The sequence below is a fragment of the Eptatretus burgeri genome, chromosome 1 (assembly GCF_056783735.1).
Source record: "Eptatretus burgeri isolate ZD-2024b chromosome 1, Ebu_testis_v1, whole genome shotgun sequence".
Lineage (NCBI taxonomy): Eukaryota > Metazoa > Chordata > Myxini > Myxiniformes > Myxinidae > Eptatretus > Eptatretus burgeri.
This window is the reverse complement of record NC_140961.1, coordinates 94,853,005-94,875,122: the sequence shown is the minus strand read 5'-3', so window position 1 is coordinate 94,875,122 and position 22,118 is coordinate 94,853,005. Positions and strand designations below refer to the sequence as shown.

At 43.9% G+C, this 22,118-nt stretch overlaps 2 protein-coding genes across 2 annotated transcripts in view; both read right to left on the bottom strand.

Annotated features, from left to right (window-relative positions):
• The window catches only part of THOC5 (THO complex subunit 5), an 83,815-nt gene extending 75,677 nt beyond the window's left edge, over positions 1-8,138 (bottom strand). Inside the window, exons 1-2 of the mRNA XM_085892006.1 lie at positions 7,950-8,138; positions 237-380 (exon numbers count right to left, since the gene is read on the bottom strand). Of these exons, the coding sequence (XP_085748132.1) occupies positions 237-380; positions 7,950-8,072 (267 nt within the window). The 5' untranslated portion in view covers positions 8,073-8,138. The remainder of the gene's footprint in view (positions 1-236; positions 381-7,949) is intronic.
• An 8,237-nt stretch (positions 8,139-16,375) lies between these two features.
• The window catches only part of ASH2L (ASH2 like, histone lysine methyltransferase complex subunit), a 66,290-nt gene continuing 60,547 nt past the window's right edge, over positions 16,376-22,118 (bottom strand). The window contains exons 14-17 of the mRNA XM_085891948.1: positions 20,302-20,394; positions 20,027-20,125; positions 16,766-16,825; positions 16,376-16,677 (exon numbers count right to left, since the gene is read on the bottom strand). Of these exons, the coding sequence (XP_085748074.1) occupies positions 16,570-16,677; positions 16,766-16,825; positions 20,027-20,125; positions 20,302-20,394 (360 nt within the window). The 3' untranslated portion in view covers positions 16,376-16,569. The remainder of the gene's footprint in view (positions 16,678-16,765; positions 16,826-20,026; positions 20,126-20,301; positions 20,395-22,118) is intronic.

Sequence of the window (22,118 nt, the reverse complement as noted above, 5' to 3'; positions counted from 1 at the left end):
GCTGTTGGAATGTCTTCCTTCTCCTGCTGTTCCTTTTGTAATGTTGCGGCGTGAGCCATTGTGTGTTCTCGCTCTTCCACCAGCCTAGACTCTGTATCAATTTTTTTTATTTCAAATACCAACAGTTTAAAATACAACTTATGTAAAAGGCATTTGTCAACTCAAAATGTTTGCATGTGAGAAAGCGGTCGATGGATTGTGGCAAAATGCAGATATAAAAGTGCGATCATTCATACATTGTTACTCAGGCCACTGGTTTTCAGGGTGTGAATGTCAGACATGACAGCAGCAAGTTGACGGCAGGCAGAAGAAAACAGCTCAGCGTCTCTCTCTGAATTTCTTGTGATGCTTTCTTTCTCCTCATTGTACCCAAATGCGTCCTGGGTGGGTATATGGGTGGGTGGAGCAGAAAAATAAAATTAACCATGAATGGACCGACCACCATCCACCTATCCCCCCACACCACTCGCCCAACTTCCCCCACCCACCTCAACCACCTATCTCCCCCCACCCCAGCAGCTGCTCTTGCATGCACACATTATCACAGCAAAGCCATTCTCTTTCTCCACCCCCCCCCCCACTTTATTGTTCCTATCAGCCAAGCGACAGATTGTATCTGCCAGTACAAAATATATAAATATATATATATATATATATATATATATATATATATATATATATATATATATATATATATATATATATATATATTCCCCATGACTACTAAATCATAATTGTGACGTTTCATGTCAATTGATGACATGGTTCAAGAGAAATCGTTTTTAAAGATTTTCATTCAATCCAATATGGCTGCCATCTAGACCATGTGACCTATGACTTATTTATATCCACCCTGATATCCCCAAGGCTTGGGGAACATGTGGGTATAGTTTCCCCTTTGATCTGTCCAAACGTTCCAGAGAAGAAGATTTTTAAAGTTTTATTCTTCAAAAAACAATAGCTGCCAAACCATGTGACATGTCATATATGGAGAACCTTTTGTTCCTCATGGATAGGCGATCATACCTGCAAAGTTTCACCTTGAACTGTTCAGCCAGCCATTTCAAAGAACATTTTTGAAGGTTTTTATGTTAAAAAAAAAGGTTGCTGACTCATGTGACCGATGACGTCATCAGTTTCCACCACCCTCCCCCCCCCCCCCCGCCAACATAACAATTTAGCCCGAGATAACCCTCAAAATTTTCATTCTGATCGGATAATGCGTTAGACGTATGCAATGACATCATCACAAAGCCACTTATGACATCATGAAAAAATAATAAAAAACGTCTATTCCTCATGGGGAGTGTGCCCACACGTGCCAAGTTGAGTGTGCCAAGGGGAGTGTGCCCCCCCACACGTGCCAAGTTTCAATTTTCTCCATGGAGCAATTTCAGAGATACAGAGGACCAAATTTTTCATTTTTTTTTCAACATGGCTGCCACACCACATGACCTATAACATCATAATCATTAAAACATTCTCCACCAGTAGTCACACTTCTGGTGAAAATTTTGTTTCAATCGTATAAGCGGTTGCAGAGAAAACGGAGAAGATTATCATGGACGGACGGACAAGCTAAAAACATAATGCCTGTGGTGACTTCGTAAGTGGAGGCATAAAAACGCTAAAATAAACTTAGAACACCAGAAGGAACAGAGTGGTAAGGGATAGGGAGTGGAAAGAGGAGCAGAGGGGAAAGATGGAGTGACAGAGAGAGGAAATGGAGAGGAGCAGGTAGGGAAAGAGAAAAGGCGATTGGGGGGGTGAGAGGGAGGAGGGAGGAGAAGGGAGAGTGGAGGTAAAGGGATGGGTGAGAGGGTAGAAAGGGAAAGGGAGAGAGGGGGAGAGGAAAAGAGGGAGAGGAAAAGGAGGGGGAAAGAAGGGAGGGAAAGAAGGGAGGGGAAAGAAGGGAGGGGGAAAGAAGGGAGGGGGAAAGAAGGGAGGGGGAAAGAAGGGAGGGGAAAGAAGGGAGGGGGAAAGAAGGGAGGGGGAAAGAAGGGAGGGGAAAGAAGGGAGGGGGAAAGAAGGGAGGGGGAAAGAAGGGAGGGGAAAGAAGGGAGGGGGAAAGAAGGAGGGGGAAAGAAGGGAGGGGGAAAGAAGGAGGGGGAAAGAAAGGAGGGAGAAAGAAGGGAGGGAGAAAGAAGGGAGGGGGAAAGAAGGGAGGGGAAAGAAGGGAGGGGGAAAGAAGGAGGGGGGAAAGAAGGGAGGGGGAAGAAGGGAGGGGGAGAAGGGAGGGGGGAGAAGGGAGGGGGAAAGAAGGAGGGGGAAGAAGGGAGGGGGAAGAAGGGAGGGGGAAGAAGGGAGGGGGAAGAAGGGAGGGGGAAAGAAGGGAGGGGAAAGAAGGGAGGGGGAAAGAAGGGAGGGGGAGAAGGGAGGGGGGAAGAAGGGAGGGGGAAGAAGGGAGGGGGAGGAGAAGAGAGGTGGCAAAATGGGGAGGAGGAGTGAAGGGGGAGAATGGGGAAAAGGAGGGAAGGAGGGGAAAAAGGGTGAAGAGGTGAAAAGGGAGGGGAAAGAGGGGGAAAAGGGCGAAGAGGGGAAAAGGGCGAAGAGGGGAAAAAGGGCGAAGAGGTGAAAAGGGCGAAGAGGGGAAAAGGGCGAAGAGGGGAAAAGGGCGAAGAGGGGAAAAGGGCGAAGAGGGGAAAAAGGGGCGAAGAGGGGAAAAGGGCGAAGAGGGGAAAAGGGGCGAAGAGGGGAAAAGGGGCGAAGAGGGGAAAAGGGCGAAGAGGGGAAAAGGGCGAAGAGGGGAAAAGGGGCGAAGAGGGGAAAAGGGCGAAGAGGGGAAAAGGGGCGAAGAGGGGAAAAGGGGCGAAGAGGGGAAAAGGGGCGAAGAGGGGAAAAGGGGCGAAGAGGGGAAAAGGGGTAGAAGAGAAAAGGGGAAAGAGAAGAAGAGAAAAGGGGTAGAAGAGAGAAAAGGGGTAGAAGAGAAAAGGGGTGGAAGAGAAAAGGGGTGGAAGAGAAAAGGGGTGGAAGAGAAAAGGGGTAGAAGAGAAAAGGGGTAGAAGAGAAAAGGGGTAGAAGAGAAAAGAGGTTGAAGAGAAAATGGGAGGGGGGAGGAGAGGAGAAAATGGGATCGGGAGAGGGTAGGACACCCAAAATGCCGGAAAATGTAGAAAGGGTATGATGAAGATGCAGTTCAACATTGGATGGATACTTGTCACGTTCATGCCGACCTATTGCGAAAAATGGTGCAATAGCTTTTGTGGGCTTGCCTCAATGGCTTGTATGTTAGTCCTTGTCACACAATTCAATTTGTCCTCGTCACAAACACATCCTGTACACCAAATTTCTTCTGAATCCATCCATAACCTTTTGAGACCTCGTGATATTCAGTATATCGGTTTATCACGCTATCTCTCAATGGTGAAAAATCACTGAAAAAAATAATTGGACCTGGATCTGCATTCAGATCTTCCCCAAAATCTAATCAGTTCGTTCGTGTCACACACGCAACCTGCCCATCAAATTTCATCCGAATCCGTCCACAACTTTTTGCGCTGCCCACAAACAAACACACAATGAAAAATGCAATATCGTTTTTGGCTCCATCACTCAATGGTGAAGATTTACGAAAAGGAAATTATTAATTCTTGTTTCCGGATATGCAATCGGATCTTCAGCAAAATCGAATCAATTTGTCCTTGTTACACACCCAACCTGCCCAACAAGTTTTGTCCGAATCCATCCACAACGTTTATAAATATCATGCTGTATATTAGTTTTGGCCCTATCTCTCGATGGTGAAAAAATCACATAAAAAATTCCAGTAGCTGGATCTGGATCTGGATCGTCACCAAAATCAAATTAGTACGTCCTTGTCACACACCCAACCTGCCCTCCAAATTTCATTCAAATCCATCCACAACTTTTTGAGATACCCTGCACACAAACAGACAGACAAGCCGGGAGGCGACAAGGGATCTGCTAGGATCGAAGCGCTGGATACGATGCTTTTCATTCTGACTGATCCACCGACGAAGATTCATTGCCAAGACATATTGGTTCACATACAATTGTTCCTCTGTCCGGCAAGATTTTTCCTATTGCGTATTTTGCCAACTGGCACTCCTCATAAAAAAATGACGGTAAATAGACACCCTATTTTTGAAGGACGACCATTTGAAAAATAAAACCGAAATCAAAAATCGGCGCGAGTAAAATTTTCTAAATATCTCGAAGTGTTTAATTCCGAAGTCTCGTTTCTCCACATTCAAAACTGTAGGACAAGTATTGAAAATAGTGAACGCGGTTTTTCGGCCGCTGCATAGCAACGGGTGGTTGCTTCGCAACGAAACTCAAACGCACACACTCCCAGCTCAGATGGCACCTGTTCGCCAAGTTTCATCAAAATCGGTTTGCTGGTTTGTGCTGTGGAGCCTCGCGTTGCAGACACACACACGCGCATGCACGCACGCACGCAACCACGCGCGCGCACGCACGCACGGAAAAACCCAACAATAAGGGATATCTAGGAAATCCCAACAGACAGGCAAGCAGACAAACAGGGGTGAAAACATAACCTCCACCACCTTTTGTGGGCCCAGGTAATAGATGTTTTCAATCTCTGGATGTGATTTTAACATTTTTACAATTCAATTGCTGTGGGAAACTAACTGTGTTCAGATGATGGAAGGTTAAACACGTGATGTGCTTCCGTCACCGACGCTCAAAGCTTTGTGTTCGAAGCATGAATCGAAACATTCGATCAATTCAAAATCACCCGGAATTTCACCAACGTCGAAGAAATTGAAGAGGAAACGGTCTTGTTAAAAATGTGTGCAAGCAACTCTACGGGAAGAACAACAACATCAAATGTCTAAATTGTGCAATTTTATCAACTTGGATGAACTAATCTGAGATGAAGGTGATGGAGGAAGAGATCCTTTGAAATGTAAGAATGGCTTCGCGGAATTCGCCTCGTCTCTGCCGATTCAAGGTCGTCCGCTCATCTTAGCTCGACAATGAAATCGACTTCTTCTTTGCATGCAGGCCGGATCATTTGCCGGGAGCATGGCTGTGCCGCTGATGCAGTGCTCCATAGGTACGGGCACAAATTTGGAATTTGTTCAGGGTGCTGCCGATAGCTCGCCTACTCTTTGCGAAGGACACTATGGGATCCTAGACGTCCATCCACTAATGACGGCAGCAGACTCCTCGTTGTCGTCTCCCGGTTTAACGTCCAGGTGATAGATGGCACACACATTGATGAATCAGCCAGCCTGTGATACATACACCAGGATGACAGTTTATAGCCTGCATGGGATTCAAACCCAGGCTAGACACCTTCGAGGCAAGTGTGCTGTCTCTCAACTATCAAAGCCATCCTGCCAGATGAAAATTGCCTCATTAAATTTAAACTAACCAGAGCATTTGGTGTAAAAGGGGGGAGGGAGGAAGTGTTGGTGGTTGTGGGTTGGTAGGTCTTGAGATCCACCATTCAAATGATGAGATCGATGTATTGACTGTGTGGCTCTGTCTGGGGAATTGCAATATGTTGATGAAAAGATGTAACGTACTATTTCCATGATATGCATATCCTTCCTATATATAATTCACGGACTGGTGTTCGTTTGTGTTTGTTTATCGCGCTACTCCTTCTCCAGTTCTGGGCCGATTACATCCAGACTCGCTACATCGGATCAGGGCGACCCCAAGTAATGTATAAAGGTGTTTTTATCTTTACCGGTGGTCTTGGGGCAGGTGGGAAGAGAGGGGAGAGAGGGGAGAATGCAAATTCTCGATGTAAATATGTATCTAGTCGTACCACTCCAAGGTTTCCATGGTATTACAAGTTTCCATCATTTACAGTAAGTACACTATTCCTGTCCCCACGTTGTGCAGTGCAGTGAGGTGTTTTTTTTTTATAAGCAGTACCTATGTTTTTGCTTCAGGCACAGAACGCAGGTTTCTTTTTTTTAAATTATTTTTCGGAGCGATTGAGGCAGCTGCCAGGTGCCTATTCACCACCCAAATAAAAAGGTATGTTGCAGAAGAACATGTTGTATCGCCCGTCAGGAAGGTACTCTGCCAGTGTGTGTGTGTGTGTGTGTGTGTGTGTGTGTGTGTGTGTGTGTGTGTGTGTGTGTACGTGTATATATATATATATATATATATATATATATATATATATATATATATATATATATATATATATATATATATATATATATATATATATATATATATATATATATATATATATACTTGGGTGCATCAAACGCCCCCTTTTTTGTGAAAGTTTGAAAAACATAACGGCGATAGGGCAGATGTGTTCGAATACATGAAAAAACATTTCTCATTTTTTTTCAGAATTTTCGGTCATCATCTTGGGGGTCCACATCGGGGTCAAAATTCAGGCACGCAGCTACTGCGCATTTTTCAGAATAAGTGTTATTTTTCACTGTATAGTGATCAAAACTTGTGTCTCATGGTGAAATAATTCTGACATATCAATGTACTGCTCGTTTGATGATGTTTGCAACATGGTTGGCTTGTAATTTGTTGGCACAGTTTCCCGGAAAATGGTATTTTTTCCCGGAAATTGTGTTTTCACGGAGGATTGTGTACATGAGCCATACAACGATTTGTGTCTGTATAAAGATCTCATATGCTTTGGCTCTGTGGACCCCGAGGTTTCTGCATCCGCTATCAAAGCTCTACAGCGTCATCTTTGGTACTTAACAGCTGAGTTTGTGCCCTTTGCCTTATTCAGTGAGGATGTTCCAAATGCAGGGAAGCGTCAACTGGCTGACCGTATCATCTCTGTCAAGCCTGATAGAGAGGAACTTGGACTATTGCCTATTGGGCACTTTGGTACAGACTTCGGAAAGCCTCACTTCCCCAAGGACATTCACTTCACATCTAGCCTATCTAATCTGACTTTGTCTCGGTTGATTCTTGGTTTGTGTTCCGAAAACTTGAACTGGACGATTCATTCTTAACGTATGAAGTGAGTGAGTCGGAAACACTTCCAGCCTATGTGGATTCAAAATCTAAAACCAAAGCACTCAATGTAACAAATGATGCGGCTGAACGTCTAATAACACTCGGAACTGACTGTCTCGGTGCAGCTCGGTCTGAAGAACACTTTCAGAATGTGCAACAAGTCACTGAGAATGACAGGAAAGAGAATCCGAATCTCCGGAAACGCTTGAAACTTGATCATTAATGCTATTATATGAGTACCTTGAAATGAATACACATAATTCTGGGTAATAAAGCCATGAATTTGACAGAACCGAGGCATTTGTTACGATGTTGTTTTTTTTTTTCTGGGAAAAGTCATCAGTTTCCTGTTTCTCCGGCAAATTTCACCAAAGGAGCAGTACATTGATATGCCAGAATTATTTCACCACCAGACACAAGTTTTGATCACTATACAGTGAAAAATAACACTTATTCTGAAAAATGTGCAGTAGCTGCGTGCCTGAACTTTGACCCCGATGTGGACCCCCAAGATGATGACCGAAAATTCTGAAAAAAAAATGAGAAATGTTTTTTCATGTATTCGAACACATCTGTCCTATCGCCGTTATCTTTTTCAAACTTTCGCAAAAAAAAGGAGGGCGTTTGATGCACATATATATATATATATATATATATATATATATATATATATATATATATATATATATATATATATATATATACATATAGTTTTTTTTTTTTTTTAAAAACCCCAAAATTAAACAACTATGAGGAAAAAAAAAAAAAAGACAAACCTTTTTTTTTTTTTAAATACACGTTCAAACTCTGGAATCATCTTACACAATAGATTAGACGGACGATGCACGTTGCGAAAGCTTTTACACATGTGTAACGGGTGTAGATGTGATGCCCGACCTCTCCTCGGTAGGCCTCTCATGATGATGCAAGGTGCCCAATGGTTTACCATTCCAAATACCCAACCCGTGCCCTTCCACCGGTTACGACGACAAAGTCTCTCCTACCGTGCTCCGCACCAGGTCCACCTCAACCTTTGCGAGTTTTGCGCCTTCAGATCGCTCTGCGGAGACCCGCGCCGCGCTTTCCGCTTTATGGCTTCTTCCTTTGCGCCTTTTTTCCGCCATCATTCACGCGCGTGCGCATCCGCGCTCTCACAGACCACTTCCGGTCCGAGAGAAACTGCAGCTTCCACTTCCGGTTGTTGTTATTTATTTGCCTCCACCCGACAGCTTCGCGGGGAAGGCTTGTTGTTGTTGTAGGGTTCGTTTATACAATTGGCACCCTCAATTGCTGATGGCACCTCAGAGTTTCTTCGACCCCCACGAGTTAACTACTAACCCACCATTGAGAAAATTATCATTTTCTTCCTGCACTTTGAACACTCCAAATTTACAAACTATCAACGTCTGAGCTGAATCTCGGACCCGGATGCCACTCGAATTTTGCATCAATAATGGGAATGCAAATTACGTACAAAGAAGTCCGGCAGTTACGAGGAATTAAATTTTATGTACATCTCATGAAGGGACGTACAGGGAAGTCCGCAAATGAAATAAATTAAATAAAGTTACCACCAGGAGACGCCCGGAAATCAAACGAATTAAAGAAGAAGAAGAAGAAGAAGACGTCGTGCAGAGCATAACACTTGCAAGATGCATAAAAACAAATTTGACGTCAAAAATAATTGGTGGTTGAATTCAATGACCAAATATACAACTCCTCTTCAAATTTCAAGTGAATCGGTTGAAAATTGAGGATTTTAGGATTAGGCCTTTGTTGACCTTTTTGGCCTATGTGGACCTAAAAAATATTCGGCTGATTGAATTCAGTGACCTGAAATATAGATCCTCTTCAAATTTCAAGTTAATCGGATGAAAATTGAGGATTTTAGAAACATCACCTAAGTTCTTGACCTTTTCAACTCAATAACAATAGGCTTCTTTGTTGTGACCATGTGGTGAAGATTCGTGAAGATCGGTTTAAAATTGTGACCTGCAGGTGACAAACAGACAGACAAGCCGGTAGGCGGCGATGGGTCGCCGAGCATGGAAACTCTAAGATATAGAGCAAAATGGATGTCATATAGCGGATAGGGAATCACCTTAAGATTATGCATATCAAATCTCATCGAATTCCATCTCCTGATAACTACTCGGTATCGATAACTACCGGTTTGAAATGGGAAATCCCCAAAGTTTGAGGGGGTGCTGTGGGTGAACAAAGATCTAAATCGAAAATCCGGCTCGATCGTTTGTGCACAATGTATTCCAGATGATTAGTGTGAATTTTCATGACCATCTGACCATAACCCTAGGAGGAGTAACATTTGGCGCAAAGGCACCTCCAGCTCTCGCATATTATCGATTTTTGCAATAATTGACCTTTGACCCCTGACCTAAGCAATATCGGTCAATATGTCCTGAGGCAAAGTTGTAGTACTCTTTGAGTACCATGAACCTGCAAAGTTTCATTCGTATTGATGCAGTCACCTGGTCGCTCGGGGGCCTTCAATTTTCACCAATTTTCGCGCATACCCTAATTGTAGGGGGCGCTGCGGGTAAAGTATTCCATATATCACAAAAACCGGAATATATTTGATAGAGCATCACCTGTAGATCATTCGTGCCAAATTTCATAACCCTACGTGGGATAATGGCTTTCGGAATTGATTTCGCGTGAACGGTACCGATTTTGAAGGTTTTTCGGTTGTTGCAAGGGAACCAAATAGTCCCTAGCAACCATCACAATTTCCAAAGCACGAGGTCATAAGATGTACCTACCACCCGAGTTTGGTCAAAATCCGCCCACGTTTACTACCAATTATGCTGATGACAAACTAACAAACATCCAAACAAACAGACACAATTGCTGACAATAAGGGTCACCTATTTCGGCGACCCAATAACAAAATCAATAAACCAATATACTTGAAAAATCTTCCATTTTGCAAGTAACAGAGTTAAGCGGTGTTCGCAACTTTATTTATTTACTTTCTGGACTTCTCCGGGCTGTAAATTAATTAAATTTCCGGACTTCTCCGAGCATCTCCAGGCGGAGTTTAGTATGACCGCGAGAGACGCCTCCGAACTTCTCCGGGCAGTGTTCGTAACTTTACTTAATTTCCGGACTTCTCTGGGCGTCTTCATGAGATGTTTGTGAGATGTGCATGAGATTTAATTCAAGTCAGAACTGGTGAACTTCTCCGGGCGATGTTCCTAACTTTATTTAATTTCCAGACTTCTCCAAGCGTCTCCGGGCGATGTTTGGTATGATTGACGTGCAGTGCTCGAACAGATTGGTCAGATCACATCAGGTACCAAAGTAAGACCAGGAATGCACCACCCTATGTGGTCCGCTCATTGTTAAAATAGAAACCTGTCTAAACTCTTTTTAAATATATTGATAGATGGTAATTGAACGGATTCTTCATCAAGTCCATTCCACACGTTAACCAGTCAATGAGTATAGAAGACTGCTCTCCTGCTTGGCTTGGTCAGTTTCCACGAGTGACCACGAAGGTGGTCATCCCCACTGAAACAAGGCTGCTCTTCAAATGAGACTTGGGGTTCCCCATGCAGGATCTTGTTTCGAGTGATCAAATGTCTTAATTTGTCTGTACTCTAGTGAGAAGAGGTGTGGGTTCAACAAGTGGTCTTTATATGAGAACCATCCTTGAGTTCTTACCAAAAAGTCTCCGGGCGGTCTTTAGTATGACTGCTCATTTTTAGCTTATTTGGAATTTAAATTCCAGATAAGGTATTGTCATCACGCACCGGCCGTCCGTCTCCTATTTCAACTTTTCAACAAACCACTCGTCCGATCCGGCTGAAATTTAAATTCTTTCCAAAATCTTGTGCTCCTGACCCACCAGTCAGAATGCCGCCAAATTTAGGTTACAACATTAGGCCAGGACCCAGATAAGCTACAGGTCCAGTGGTCCTAGTTTTTGACCTTAACCTAATAAGGTCATGATCCAATTATAGACATTTTAACAACTCAACTAAGGTTTCTCCAATCGGAACTAAATTGCTCTCTCGAGATAGCCAAGAGCAAGTCGCATTTACGCTTAATTTACATCATACCCCCTGGGTTAAAGGTCAAGGCCAAATGGCTTGCCCTTCCAAGATGTTCTTGAATCATAATAGTGCACTTGCACTGAAGTTGTGCACCTGTTATTTGATTTGTCCTTGACCTACATTTTTCAGATTTTGACCTAATTTACAAAAAACACTTTTTTGATCACAACTTGAATAATTTTCATCTAACTTTCATGATGTTGAGTTTTATGGATATATTATAGATGGGGCCACATTTGGTTAATCTACACTCAAGCCCTAAATGTTGAAGGTCAAGGTCATACAGTGGGCCGAACAAAATATGGCCATCATTGGATTGGGCCAAGGGCAAGTCGTGAGCGATCGTCAAGGGGAAGCCTCTCTCGGTAGGAGGCGTATCTTTGGTGATCAATTTGTGGTCGGATATATCTACTTCCTTTTCTTATTCTTCTATGGAGTTTAAAAGCGTTTTCAGAGCCATAAGGCTCCCTATGCACCACTCACCGAAACACGTTGGGTAGGAAAGTGAGCCACCGAGTTCCGGCAGATTTTATATAGTTTGCCCGGTTTCTTTAAGGCATTTAAATACCGTTTTACATAATCGATGGTGTTTTTGGTTCAACGGGAATAGCATATCCGACAGTCCGAAGCAACCAATTCCCATATCTCGAGTACAGTGAAACTAGTGAGAGTTGGGTTCTTCACATTGAGGGTTAGGATTATAAGCAGGTGCTCCGAATCTTAAGGTACATTGCACTATAATGACACCTTATCCTATGTAAATAGGAGTTCAGACCACAATATCCAAGGCTGAGTCTGTGGCTGTCTCCTCGGGAAAGCCAAATAACTGAGGCAGAGGATTCAACAAAAGGGTGCTCCTGAGAGCAGAATCTCCCTTTGGTGGTGGTCTTCCACTGAAATTGCCTTTTTTTCTCAATCTGGCCATAATTGGATTAAAAGCTTTGACGGTCCCAGAGGGACTTGGGTTTCAACATCCGATGGCTATCCCCAGAAGAGATGATCTTAGCCCAATATTTCAATCTGGATAGTTCCCAGCAGAGAGGCAAAGGCACCTCACCAGCTTTCACAAGGACAGAAACCGGATTGCATTTAAAAGCCCCCAGACATACACAAAGTGCTTTGGACTGAAAAGTTTTCCAGTTTATGCAGTTGGTTTTGGACATATCCCAAAAGGCCTAGCTGCCATAGTCAAATTTAGAGTGGATCAGGGCTTTGTATGGGAGTAGGAGAGTTTCTTGATGAGCTTCCCAAGGTGTAGCAGGCAGGCTTCGTAAAGGATTCAGGCCTTTTGCACATTTGACAGCGAATTTTTTTTGATGTGCAAGTCCATATTGCAAGGACTGTGATTCTTAAAAGTAGGGGCAATACCACTGGGTGCTCACCTGGTAGAATAATGATACTGAGGAAGAAGTCAGTGTGGGACGGAATCAGCAAAATGTACCAATGAATCAATGTTATAGCAAATACCTATTTTGCGGAGCAACCCCTCCCCCCCTTCCCCCTCCCCCAATCGACCCCATTAGACCTCAATTTTTTTTATGTCGTGAACAAACTTTGATACATCACGGGTGATGAAGGTTGTAGTCATGTTCCATCAAAAGTGTGTATGTGTAGTTTCTCAGAAGAAAGCAAATACATATTTTGGGGGGCAACCCCCCCCCCCCACCCCTGTAAACTCCCTCCATAGACCTCCTCACACCCTGACTTTTTTAATGCTGTGAACAAACGATGTACATACTGGATGATGAAGGTTGTGGTCAAGTTTCATCAAAATTGTGTGTGTAGTTTGAGAGAAGAAATTGCAAGTGTTGACGGACGGACGGACTGACGACACATCATCCCATAAGCTCCCCGGAACTATATTCCAGGTGAGCTAAAAAGGACACTTTAGAGGAAGCTTTAAGAGAAGTGCCATTGATTATTACACAATATGTCCTTGGCATGACCTTCCCTTTTAGGGGTGAAAATAATGAATTTGGATCTGGAAATTACGAATCCCCTTTTTTGGGGCCCACTGCTCCATCCAGCATACATCAGCATGATGTTTTTTGCCCGTAAAAGACAACTTTCTGCTCCGGATCCACATAGCAATATCATACACAGAGATATCTCACTAGGAGACAATGAGTGAAAATCCACATTCTTCTTCTTGTCCTCTCATCCATTTATAAGGGGTAAAGTATAATGGCACTAATCTTTTATCCTACCAAGACCATAACACGCCACCACCTCCCTCTGTCCACAGCCAACTCTCTCCACTCACCTTAACCTTATTGATATCGCTCCTCATATAATCTTCCCATCTCAACCTATCCTTCTACCTTGCTCCCTCAACCTAACTGCTCTTTTTGCCATACTTTCTTCCCCCATCCACACCATGTCACCAATCGACTTCAGTCAGCTTCTAACCAATCTTCCCATCAAGCTTATTTGTACCCCATCTCCTGCCTCAGTTCATACATCCTCCGTTTATCCACCCTCTTCACTCCCACAATCCTTCTGACATAGTTGTTCTCGAAGACCTGCAACCTCTGTTGTTGTCTCTGTCAGCACCATCTCCACACTGTAGAGATAGGCCAGCATTATACAAGACAGCAGAACTCTCCCTTTCAATTTCCTTGATTTTTTTCATATCTGCCATCAAACCCTCCACTATCCTCCATGCATTCACACCCACCTGTATCCTCCTCCACACCTCTGCTTCCAACCTACCATCCCCAATCATTGTCCCCCCCTCCCCAACCCATTACTCGACCAGTCTCCCTGTCTGATCTCCTTCCTCTCTAACCTGCTATTCATTTATTTTCTCTGCTGCCCGCCCAACCCACATCACCTCAGTCTTCCCTATACTCGTATTCAGTCCATGGTTCCCAAATGCCACCTTCCACGTCACAAGTACGTCCTGCATTGCCCACTTGCTCTGCACGAGAAAAACTACATTGTCTGCATAAACATCCTCCCCAGAATACCCCTTATGTTGACCCTTCTGCTTACCAGCTCAATCTCCATAATAAAGATGGATTGGCTGAGAGAGCTTCCCTGCCTCAAACCGATGTTCACGCTGAACTCTTCCGACATCCCAGGACCAACCAAATACTTCCCTTTGTTGCCTTAAACATCCCTTCCACCAAACAAGCTTCTGCTTCCACCACTCCCATCCATCTCAGTGTCACCATCACCGTCGCTCTAGGGACAGTGCCCATAGGCCTTCTGCAGGTCCAGAAATCTCAACGCAATTTCAATCTGGGAGAAAAGCAAAACTGGGGAATAATTGCATCTTAGTACAAGCAGGGAATACCTGGCTGCATGACTGGGTGAGCTTTTCCTGGTGGTGTTTATGGGACGTGTTGGACACTGAAAAGCCATGGAGTTATTGGGTTACCTTTTGCCTGCGGCAGCATTGCCTGACAACACATCCCTATATACACTTTATAGCGGCCATTTGTGACCTCAAAACGGACGTCAAGGCCAACGTGTGGTCGCTTAAAACCTTGCCGAGTTTCTGACGTACCTACACCCAAATTTGGAGCCTTGAGGTGCAACGGTTCAGCCGCGTAAGAATAACGTAAAATTGCACAAACAAACACACAAACATAAAAACACTTGAAAATATGTACATAGATTGTAACGTACATATTTTTCTTTTTTACAGACTCAGGCTCGTGGAGGAGCTGCGACACAATTCACGCACACACATACACGGATACATGAGACAACACTAGACTTGAGTTTCACACTGCCTGAGAATGGGGGAGGGGTCACATTTCACTTGAGCACTCAGGTACTAGCGAAGTCATCTTTACGACATTGATTTTCTCTCTGCACTCAGCAGGGCAATCAAGAAGGAATTTCCTCCTCCCCATGGATGCCAATCTGTGGGGAATTTTGTCTGTGCTCCATCAGACTAAAATAAGCAATTTGGTATCTGTATGTCTGACCGTGATACATTCGGTTGTTACTTATCCAATCTCAACCAAACTTACCAGAAGGACTAAGGGTTACACGACGGAGGTAGCAGCGATTTAACTTGCACCCCTCCCCAAGTGCGATTTCTGCCTTGGACGAACTCTGTGTTAAGGTGTATAAATAGCTCAGCATGGGGCACAGCACCTACTAAAAGTAAAAATCATTATAACCACAAACTATTCCATCAATTCTTTCCAACATACGATTACCTTTTTAAACAGTCGCAACTGAAAGAAATTTGGAGCAAACCAGGAGTGTGTTCCATTACCAAGAAGCTTTCTGTTCCATATCAACTGTTTCAGTAAAGTGCTTGCTTGAGTGTTTGTCGCTTTTTGAGCGCTCTACAAGCTGCTTGGTAATGGAACATACACCGACGTCCTTGAAGCATTCTCGGCTCACCACATTATCCACAGACTAACAAATCCGAGCCGTCTCAACTTGCTTGCTCGGCCTCCAGGTAAGGTGCTCAAATGAGCCTTTATGCATTAATAATGTATCCCATTGCACATCTGATTTTCCTCGCCATAAGATTTTGTGGAGCGTGTATGGATTGTTTATGACATATCTTGGGGCCTCACATGCCATTTCTCCAGGCCATGGTTTCAAATGTGATGTGCAATATTGTCCCCGACACCGTTTCGGCCAAATTGTGACCTTTATTGGATGCATAACCCCATTCGTAACACACACACACACACACACACACACACACACACACACACACACACACACACACACACACACACACACACACACACACACACACACACACACACACACACACACTCAATTCCAAGCTGTTCAGCCGAGGTTTGAATCCAGAAGAATATCCAGAGGAGAAGAACATGTCCAAAGAAGAATATTAACCCACCACCATCCCTCCTCTCACTGCCCCCCTGGCCACTCCCAGAGGGAGCAGGTGTTTCGAGTCCTTTAAAAGCTGAGCATCAAGCAAATAAGCAACACGTACCATTAAAGTCTGTGGTGTGATTCGGCTGTGGTTTGAAATGCTGACCTCCCAGATTCAGAGCCTACATGACATTTCTTCGCTCTTACCATTATTGCCTTAAAAATATATATATATGAAATTTCTCTTCCTCCGTGCGCAGCACAAGGCTGCGAGTAGCATCATTGGCTGGGGGCACAGCTATGCCGCTGATGCAATGCCCCTACTACTACCACCAGTACACTGCTACTCATTTTGCCAACCTTGGAAGGACGACAGGCTGAGTCAACCGCACATGGTATTAATTCGACGGCCCGACAGGTGCTTGAATTCAAGACCCGAAGATCTTAAGCCAGCCAACTTAATCGTTAAGACAAAACCAGGCCTACGTGAAATTTTTCAATTATGATGAAAATTATACAAATAAATGCATTTTATAATGTTGGGTTGGAAAAAGCTTTTATTACACAAATAAATGCTATCTTAAAAGAAGAAAAGCATTGTATAAAAAAAAAAAATGGAAAAATCACAGTTGGTCAAATGAAAAGGAATCCATATTCAACAACATTTACACGTGTTGATTCTTTGACAGGAATATTTACTCCGTACCTAAACACAACCGAACGGAAGCAAACACTATGGTTCCCAGGCAGGGCTGTGTCTTCCATCCACTTCAGTCTCAACATGGTAAAGCAGATCAGCAAGAGAGCTCTCAACGACTGCTCTCCATGCCATCTCACTCACCTACAAGAGCAAGAAAAGTATCTTAAGGGCAGGGGAGGCCTGTTTGTTGATTAGGATCTGGGAGCAAGGTATATGTGGCGCAGCTTACCGGTTGATAAATAGTATCTTTTGGTGGAAACTTGAAGATGGGTCCAAAGTTTACAGTGACCTTCGGAGATTGGAGGCATAAAAGGAACAAAGTTTACCATGGAGGATGAAAAAAAATACTCAAACAAAACCTGGACAACAGAATAAAAGACAAGTAGCCTTGGAACAATATACCAATGTGTATTGTTTATAAGTGTTGCGGTTCTGAAAACCTCATGCCTCTAAGGCAATGGCACCCAACATACAATGATCCCCAAACAGTTATTTCATTAATATACGTGCAGTTAGACCTTTCCTTTTTGTCTAATGGGTAAACGGGACGAAGTACGTTGTGTGGGTCTCATAGTTAGGTCTGATTATATCGCTTTCTTTCTTCCTTTCCGCCGCCATGGTACGTATGAATGTCCTCGCAGAGGCCAACAGAAGAAGCATTAACCACACAATGGAAAAAAAAACCCTCAGCTGCAAGAATACGGTGTCTTAGAGAATAGAAGAACCATACGTCACCCCCACCCTGCAAGATGGATCTTATAAAAGTTGATTGCGAAGCTGTTCAAGGCTGGTCTTGCCTCAAAAGCTGTGATCTCTACATTCGCCACTGGTTCCACCCACCCGCCTGATTCCGCCTGCCTTCTCCACCCACTAACCTGGCTCCACCTAAAGTCCTCCCTCACGCCTGACGGCCTCACCCTTTCTCTGGATGCGCTGCGCCGGCACCATAGCCAAGCAGGAGACGATGTGCCAACTCTCAAGGAGGGATCGCTCACAGTGCGCGACCCGGCAGACACAGCCGGAAGCAGCCTTATTGGTGCATCCAGCGAGACATCACCACGCTGTGAAATTGTCTTGCTCCGAACCCCGCGACATGAACCGCCCCGCACCAAACTCCCGGGCCGTGCTCTCGGCAAGGCCGAGGGCCGCGCTGGTCAATGCGCCCGCTCTGTGGTATGCCACGCGACCCGAGCGATCTGGGCCATGCATCTGCGCCTCTGCTTGGTGGCGGCTGCATCGAGGCGGAGGTGCGAGAATATTTTATATCCAGCGAGACATGGCCACGCTGCGGAATTGTCTCGCTCCAAACCCCGCGATATGAATCGCTTTGCACCGAACTGCCGGGCCGTGTCCCAGCGACTGGCCAAGGGCCGCGTCGACCCCGCGTGCCCGCTCAGGCACCTCTGGTGCACTGCGGTTGGCACTGATCAATGCGCTTGCTTCATCCGTATGCCATGCGGCTCGAGCGATCCTGGCCGTACAGCATGCCTCTGCTTGGTGGCGGCTGCATTGAGGCAGAGGTGCGAGAAGATATAGTTCTACTATTCCCTGAAACACTGTATTCTTGCAGCGGAGGGTTTTTCCATCATGTGGTTGATGCTTCCTTTGTTGGCCTCCGCGAGGACATTCATACGTACCATGGCGGCGGAAAGGAAGAAAGATATATAATGAGACCTAACTATAAGACCCACACATCGCACTTCGTCCCATTTACTCATTATAATGAGGGAAAGGTCTAAATGGTCGTAGTTCATGAACTGGTCACCCTAAAAAGGCGGAGTTGTTACATGTTTTTCAAAACATCCACTTTCCACTTTGACTACAGACCAGAAAAACCACAGATATCTCGACATCTTAGTATGAGAAGAAAGGTAATTTTGTCTAGTTTAATGTGGAAAAAACAGAAATAAAAAATATGCAATAGTTTTTGTGTAACAGGCAAATAAGTGATACAAGTCAGGGGTGGAGTAAACAGGCAGAGGTGGCGGATGTGGCGGATGTGGTGAGTCAAATTTGGAATAAACTGAATTTATTTCAATCAATAAGCTTTAATTTAATCTATTTTGTTATTTTTAGGTGAGTCACACTTGGGACTTGCTGTTGCATGATGCAAAATTGATTATTCAACTCGTTATTATTCAGCAAACCCTGACCAATATGTACAAACTCCTAAAAGAGATGTACTAAATATCTTTACATAGTTATGTATCCAGCAGATTCTCAGGATTAATTTGGCACTTGAATTGTCCAAAACGGCCAAAGGATAACTGATCCACATCCAATTTACTCAGAAAGGGTGAATTCGAGATAAACGCGAAAATGTGTTTTCCTTGTAATGCATTATATCCATTAAAGTTCATAATTAAAAATACCATATTCGCCGTTAATTAGTGGTTTTTGCGAATTTTTTTTTCACACAAGTGCATGTAGTTTGGTGATGTCTATCAACACAGAGAAAACTGAAAAATTGAATATTTTGACCCTGTAACACAAATGATGACCAGTTCATGAACTACGACCAAATGCACGTAAATTAATGAAATAACTGTCTGGGGATCACTGTATGTTGGGTGTCATTGCCTTAGAGGCATGCAGTTTTCAGAACCACAACATAAGGATTGGAGGAAGGAGGAGGTGGGGTTGGAGAGAGTGATGATGCTTGTGTTCTGTGTACCACTGACATTTTTGTACATGTAAACACTGACTGTTATACCACTCCCCTATCCACCTTTGAACAAATTGCCATTGATAACTGCCAAAAATTCAAACTTGGACCCACCTGGAAAAGAGCACCTTTTCACAGGTTTGGTAATCCCACTGTTTCATTTCTGCTGCCAATTTCAGGCTTTTTATGTGGTGGCCTCTTCTCAGCAAAGATTTTCTGGTAGCTACACATCCATCGAGACCTCTTTGCTGTTCTTGAAGAAACATTAACACCTGTACTTTCAGCTCGGTCAATCACAAGATATCTACCGGATCATCGTCTAAACGTCACTTTCAAAGAGTTGGGGCTTTCTTCCTCAACTGCTTCTATTGCCAGCAGTACCAGTTTTGTGTATCCTCCTCAGTCTTGCATACAGTTCCTGATGAAACAAGAAGTCAAGCTGCAATCTGCCACACTGAGTAGCCTTAACTAGCTAAGACTCTGATTTGCATACGCTTGTCACATGATATTTCCTTCCCACTATATGTAGTGTTTATACCACACTCACCACACTGCAATGATATCACCGCATATACTTTTATAGTCCTTCTGTAGATGTGGGTGGCACTTTAGATTGCTTGCATGACAACCAATCAATGTAATTTCACTTTTGTGCTGTCCAAACGACCAAAATTTCGTGAAGTAATATTTTTAACTCCAGGCCATTTATATATTATGTTTGCACATGGGGAAAGTGGGGGAGAGAGAAAGAGAGAAAGAAAGAGAGAAAATGCAATGCATTTGTAATCAGAAGATGAGCAAGATGGAAGCAGAAAATACACTCACTGTGCAATTCCGATAGAGTGAGATTGCCGGATAATAATTTCCATCAAAAATATCCTCAAAGGCAACTCCCTGGTTTTGTCCATTCCTGTAGAACGACATCTGCACACATAAAAATACTGATGTTTCCATGCATCTTTGCCTTACTTTAATGCCAAGGTTTTGACACATGCTCAGTGCCAGTCCACCCAGAAATAGAGGGGAAAACGGGAATAAGACACCGAGTTGAGGAAAACAAACACAGATAGGAAAGCTCTTCAAAGCATGACACAAATCACCTTGTTTTTCGGTGCTGGTTTCAGATCTCTTTCGGCCTTTTCAACCAAATCTTTTTCCTCAAAGTACAGGTAGCTCTTGAATTTGATCAATGCCTGTGAAAGGAAAAGAAAAAGTTCATACAAGAGGAAACCATCAAATGAGAATGGAATGTTTGTGACCAGGATTAAATCTTTCCTCGGGGGTGAGCACTCACATCCATCCACCCAGACCATACTCTGTGCAGAGTGTTAGTGCTGCCTAAGCAGTTTCCTGGGCTATTGGACACAATCCTGGATGGGGTGCCACTCTGACACAGGATAGCAGCAAGCTGGCACTCATTTTGCAGACCTCGGAAGGATGACAGGCTGAGTCAACCCCACCTGGTATTAATTTAACTTTCGAATGTGATTTGCACTCAGGATCCTAGGATCCCAAGCCCCCACCACCCTAACCATAAAGCAACCACCAGGCATACTCATATAACCTGAATATTTTATCTTTTTTTGCCCGTGAATGAACACTGTATGTTACGCAGGACTGAATGAACATATACTATATACAGTCAACCCCCGCTTCATCGCGGTTCACCTATCGCGCCCACGGTTCATCGCGGGTTTTCCCTTGGTACGTAACTAATTTTTTCTGCGGATTCCCCTGGTACATCGCGGTAATAATATATAAAATATAAATTATTTAAGCAATAAATTATAACGCGTGGCGCTCGAAAGTATCTTCATAATAAAACAAACAAAAATTTTTTGTATGTTTGTCGACAACGCACGAGACAAAGACAGAGAGCGCGCTATTCATTTCTCCTTGGCGCTGATTGGCTGCTGCCCACGAGGCGCACTCTCGCTGTCTTGAGTGTTTCGCTTGTGAACGACACAGATATTTTCTACGTTTTTTTTCTCCAAGCCCTACGATGCCGCCGAAAGGAAAAACGTTTGCCGCGGTTGGGCGCCATTACGGTTTGAATGAATCGTCCATACGCTACATCAAGAAGGACGAAGCCAACATCAGCGCTTTACATTCGCAACGCGCTGCAGCACCTCGTGGAGGCCATGGATTCCGACGACAATTTTTCTCTGAGGGCGGATTGGCGTGATTTCACGATAGCAACGTGTCTCCAAATAATTCAGAAGGCTCCACAAGAAATGAAAAAAGAAACCTTAAACGCCTGTTGGAAGAAGCTGTGGCCAGAATGTGTCCACGAATACAAGGCCTTTTCTCCAGAACGAATTCACCATTCGGCAATCGATAAGGCGGTCAAGCTGGCGAAGATTCTAGGAGGAGGATTCAACGACATGACGCACGACGAAGTGAATAACCTCATCGAAACCAACTCTGACCCATTAACGGACGAGGATGTGGCTTAGCTTACGAAGTCTGCATGCGAGGAGGAGGAGGAACAATCTGATCCATCGCAGGAGCACGACGACGAAGGCCTCTCACTTGAACGCTTAGCAACAACGGCGAAAACTCTCCTCACCACCATGAAGAAACAACGCCAGCAACTGCCGATCACAATGTTTTTGCAACGTTACTGAGTTTACAGTAAGCATTTTTATGCATCAAATGTTTTCTTTATGTTTTTAATTGAGATTAAAATGTGTTTAAAACGTGTTTTGTGGAGGCGTCCATTCATCGCGGATTTTCACTTACCGCGGGAGGGTTTGGAACGCAACCCCCGCAAGAAACGAGGGATTACTGTGTATATATATATATATATATATATATATATATATATATATATATATATATATATATATATATATATATATATATATATATATATATATATGTATCTATTAATTCTTAGACTTTTACATCAGACTAA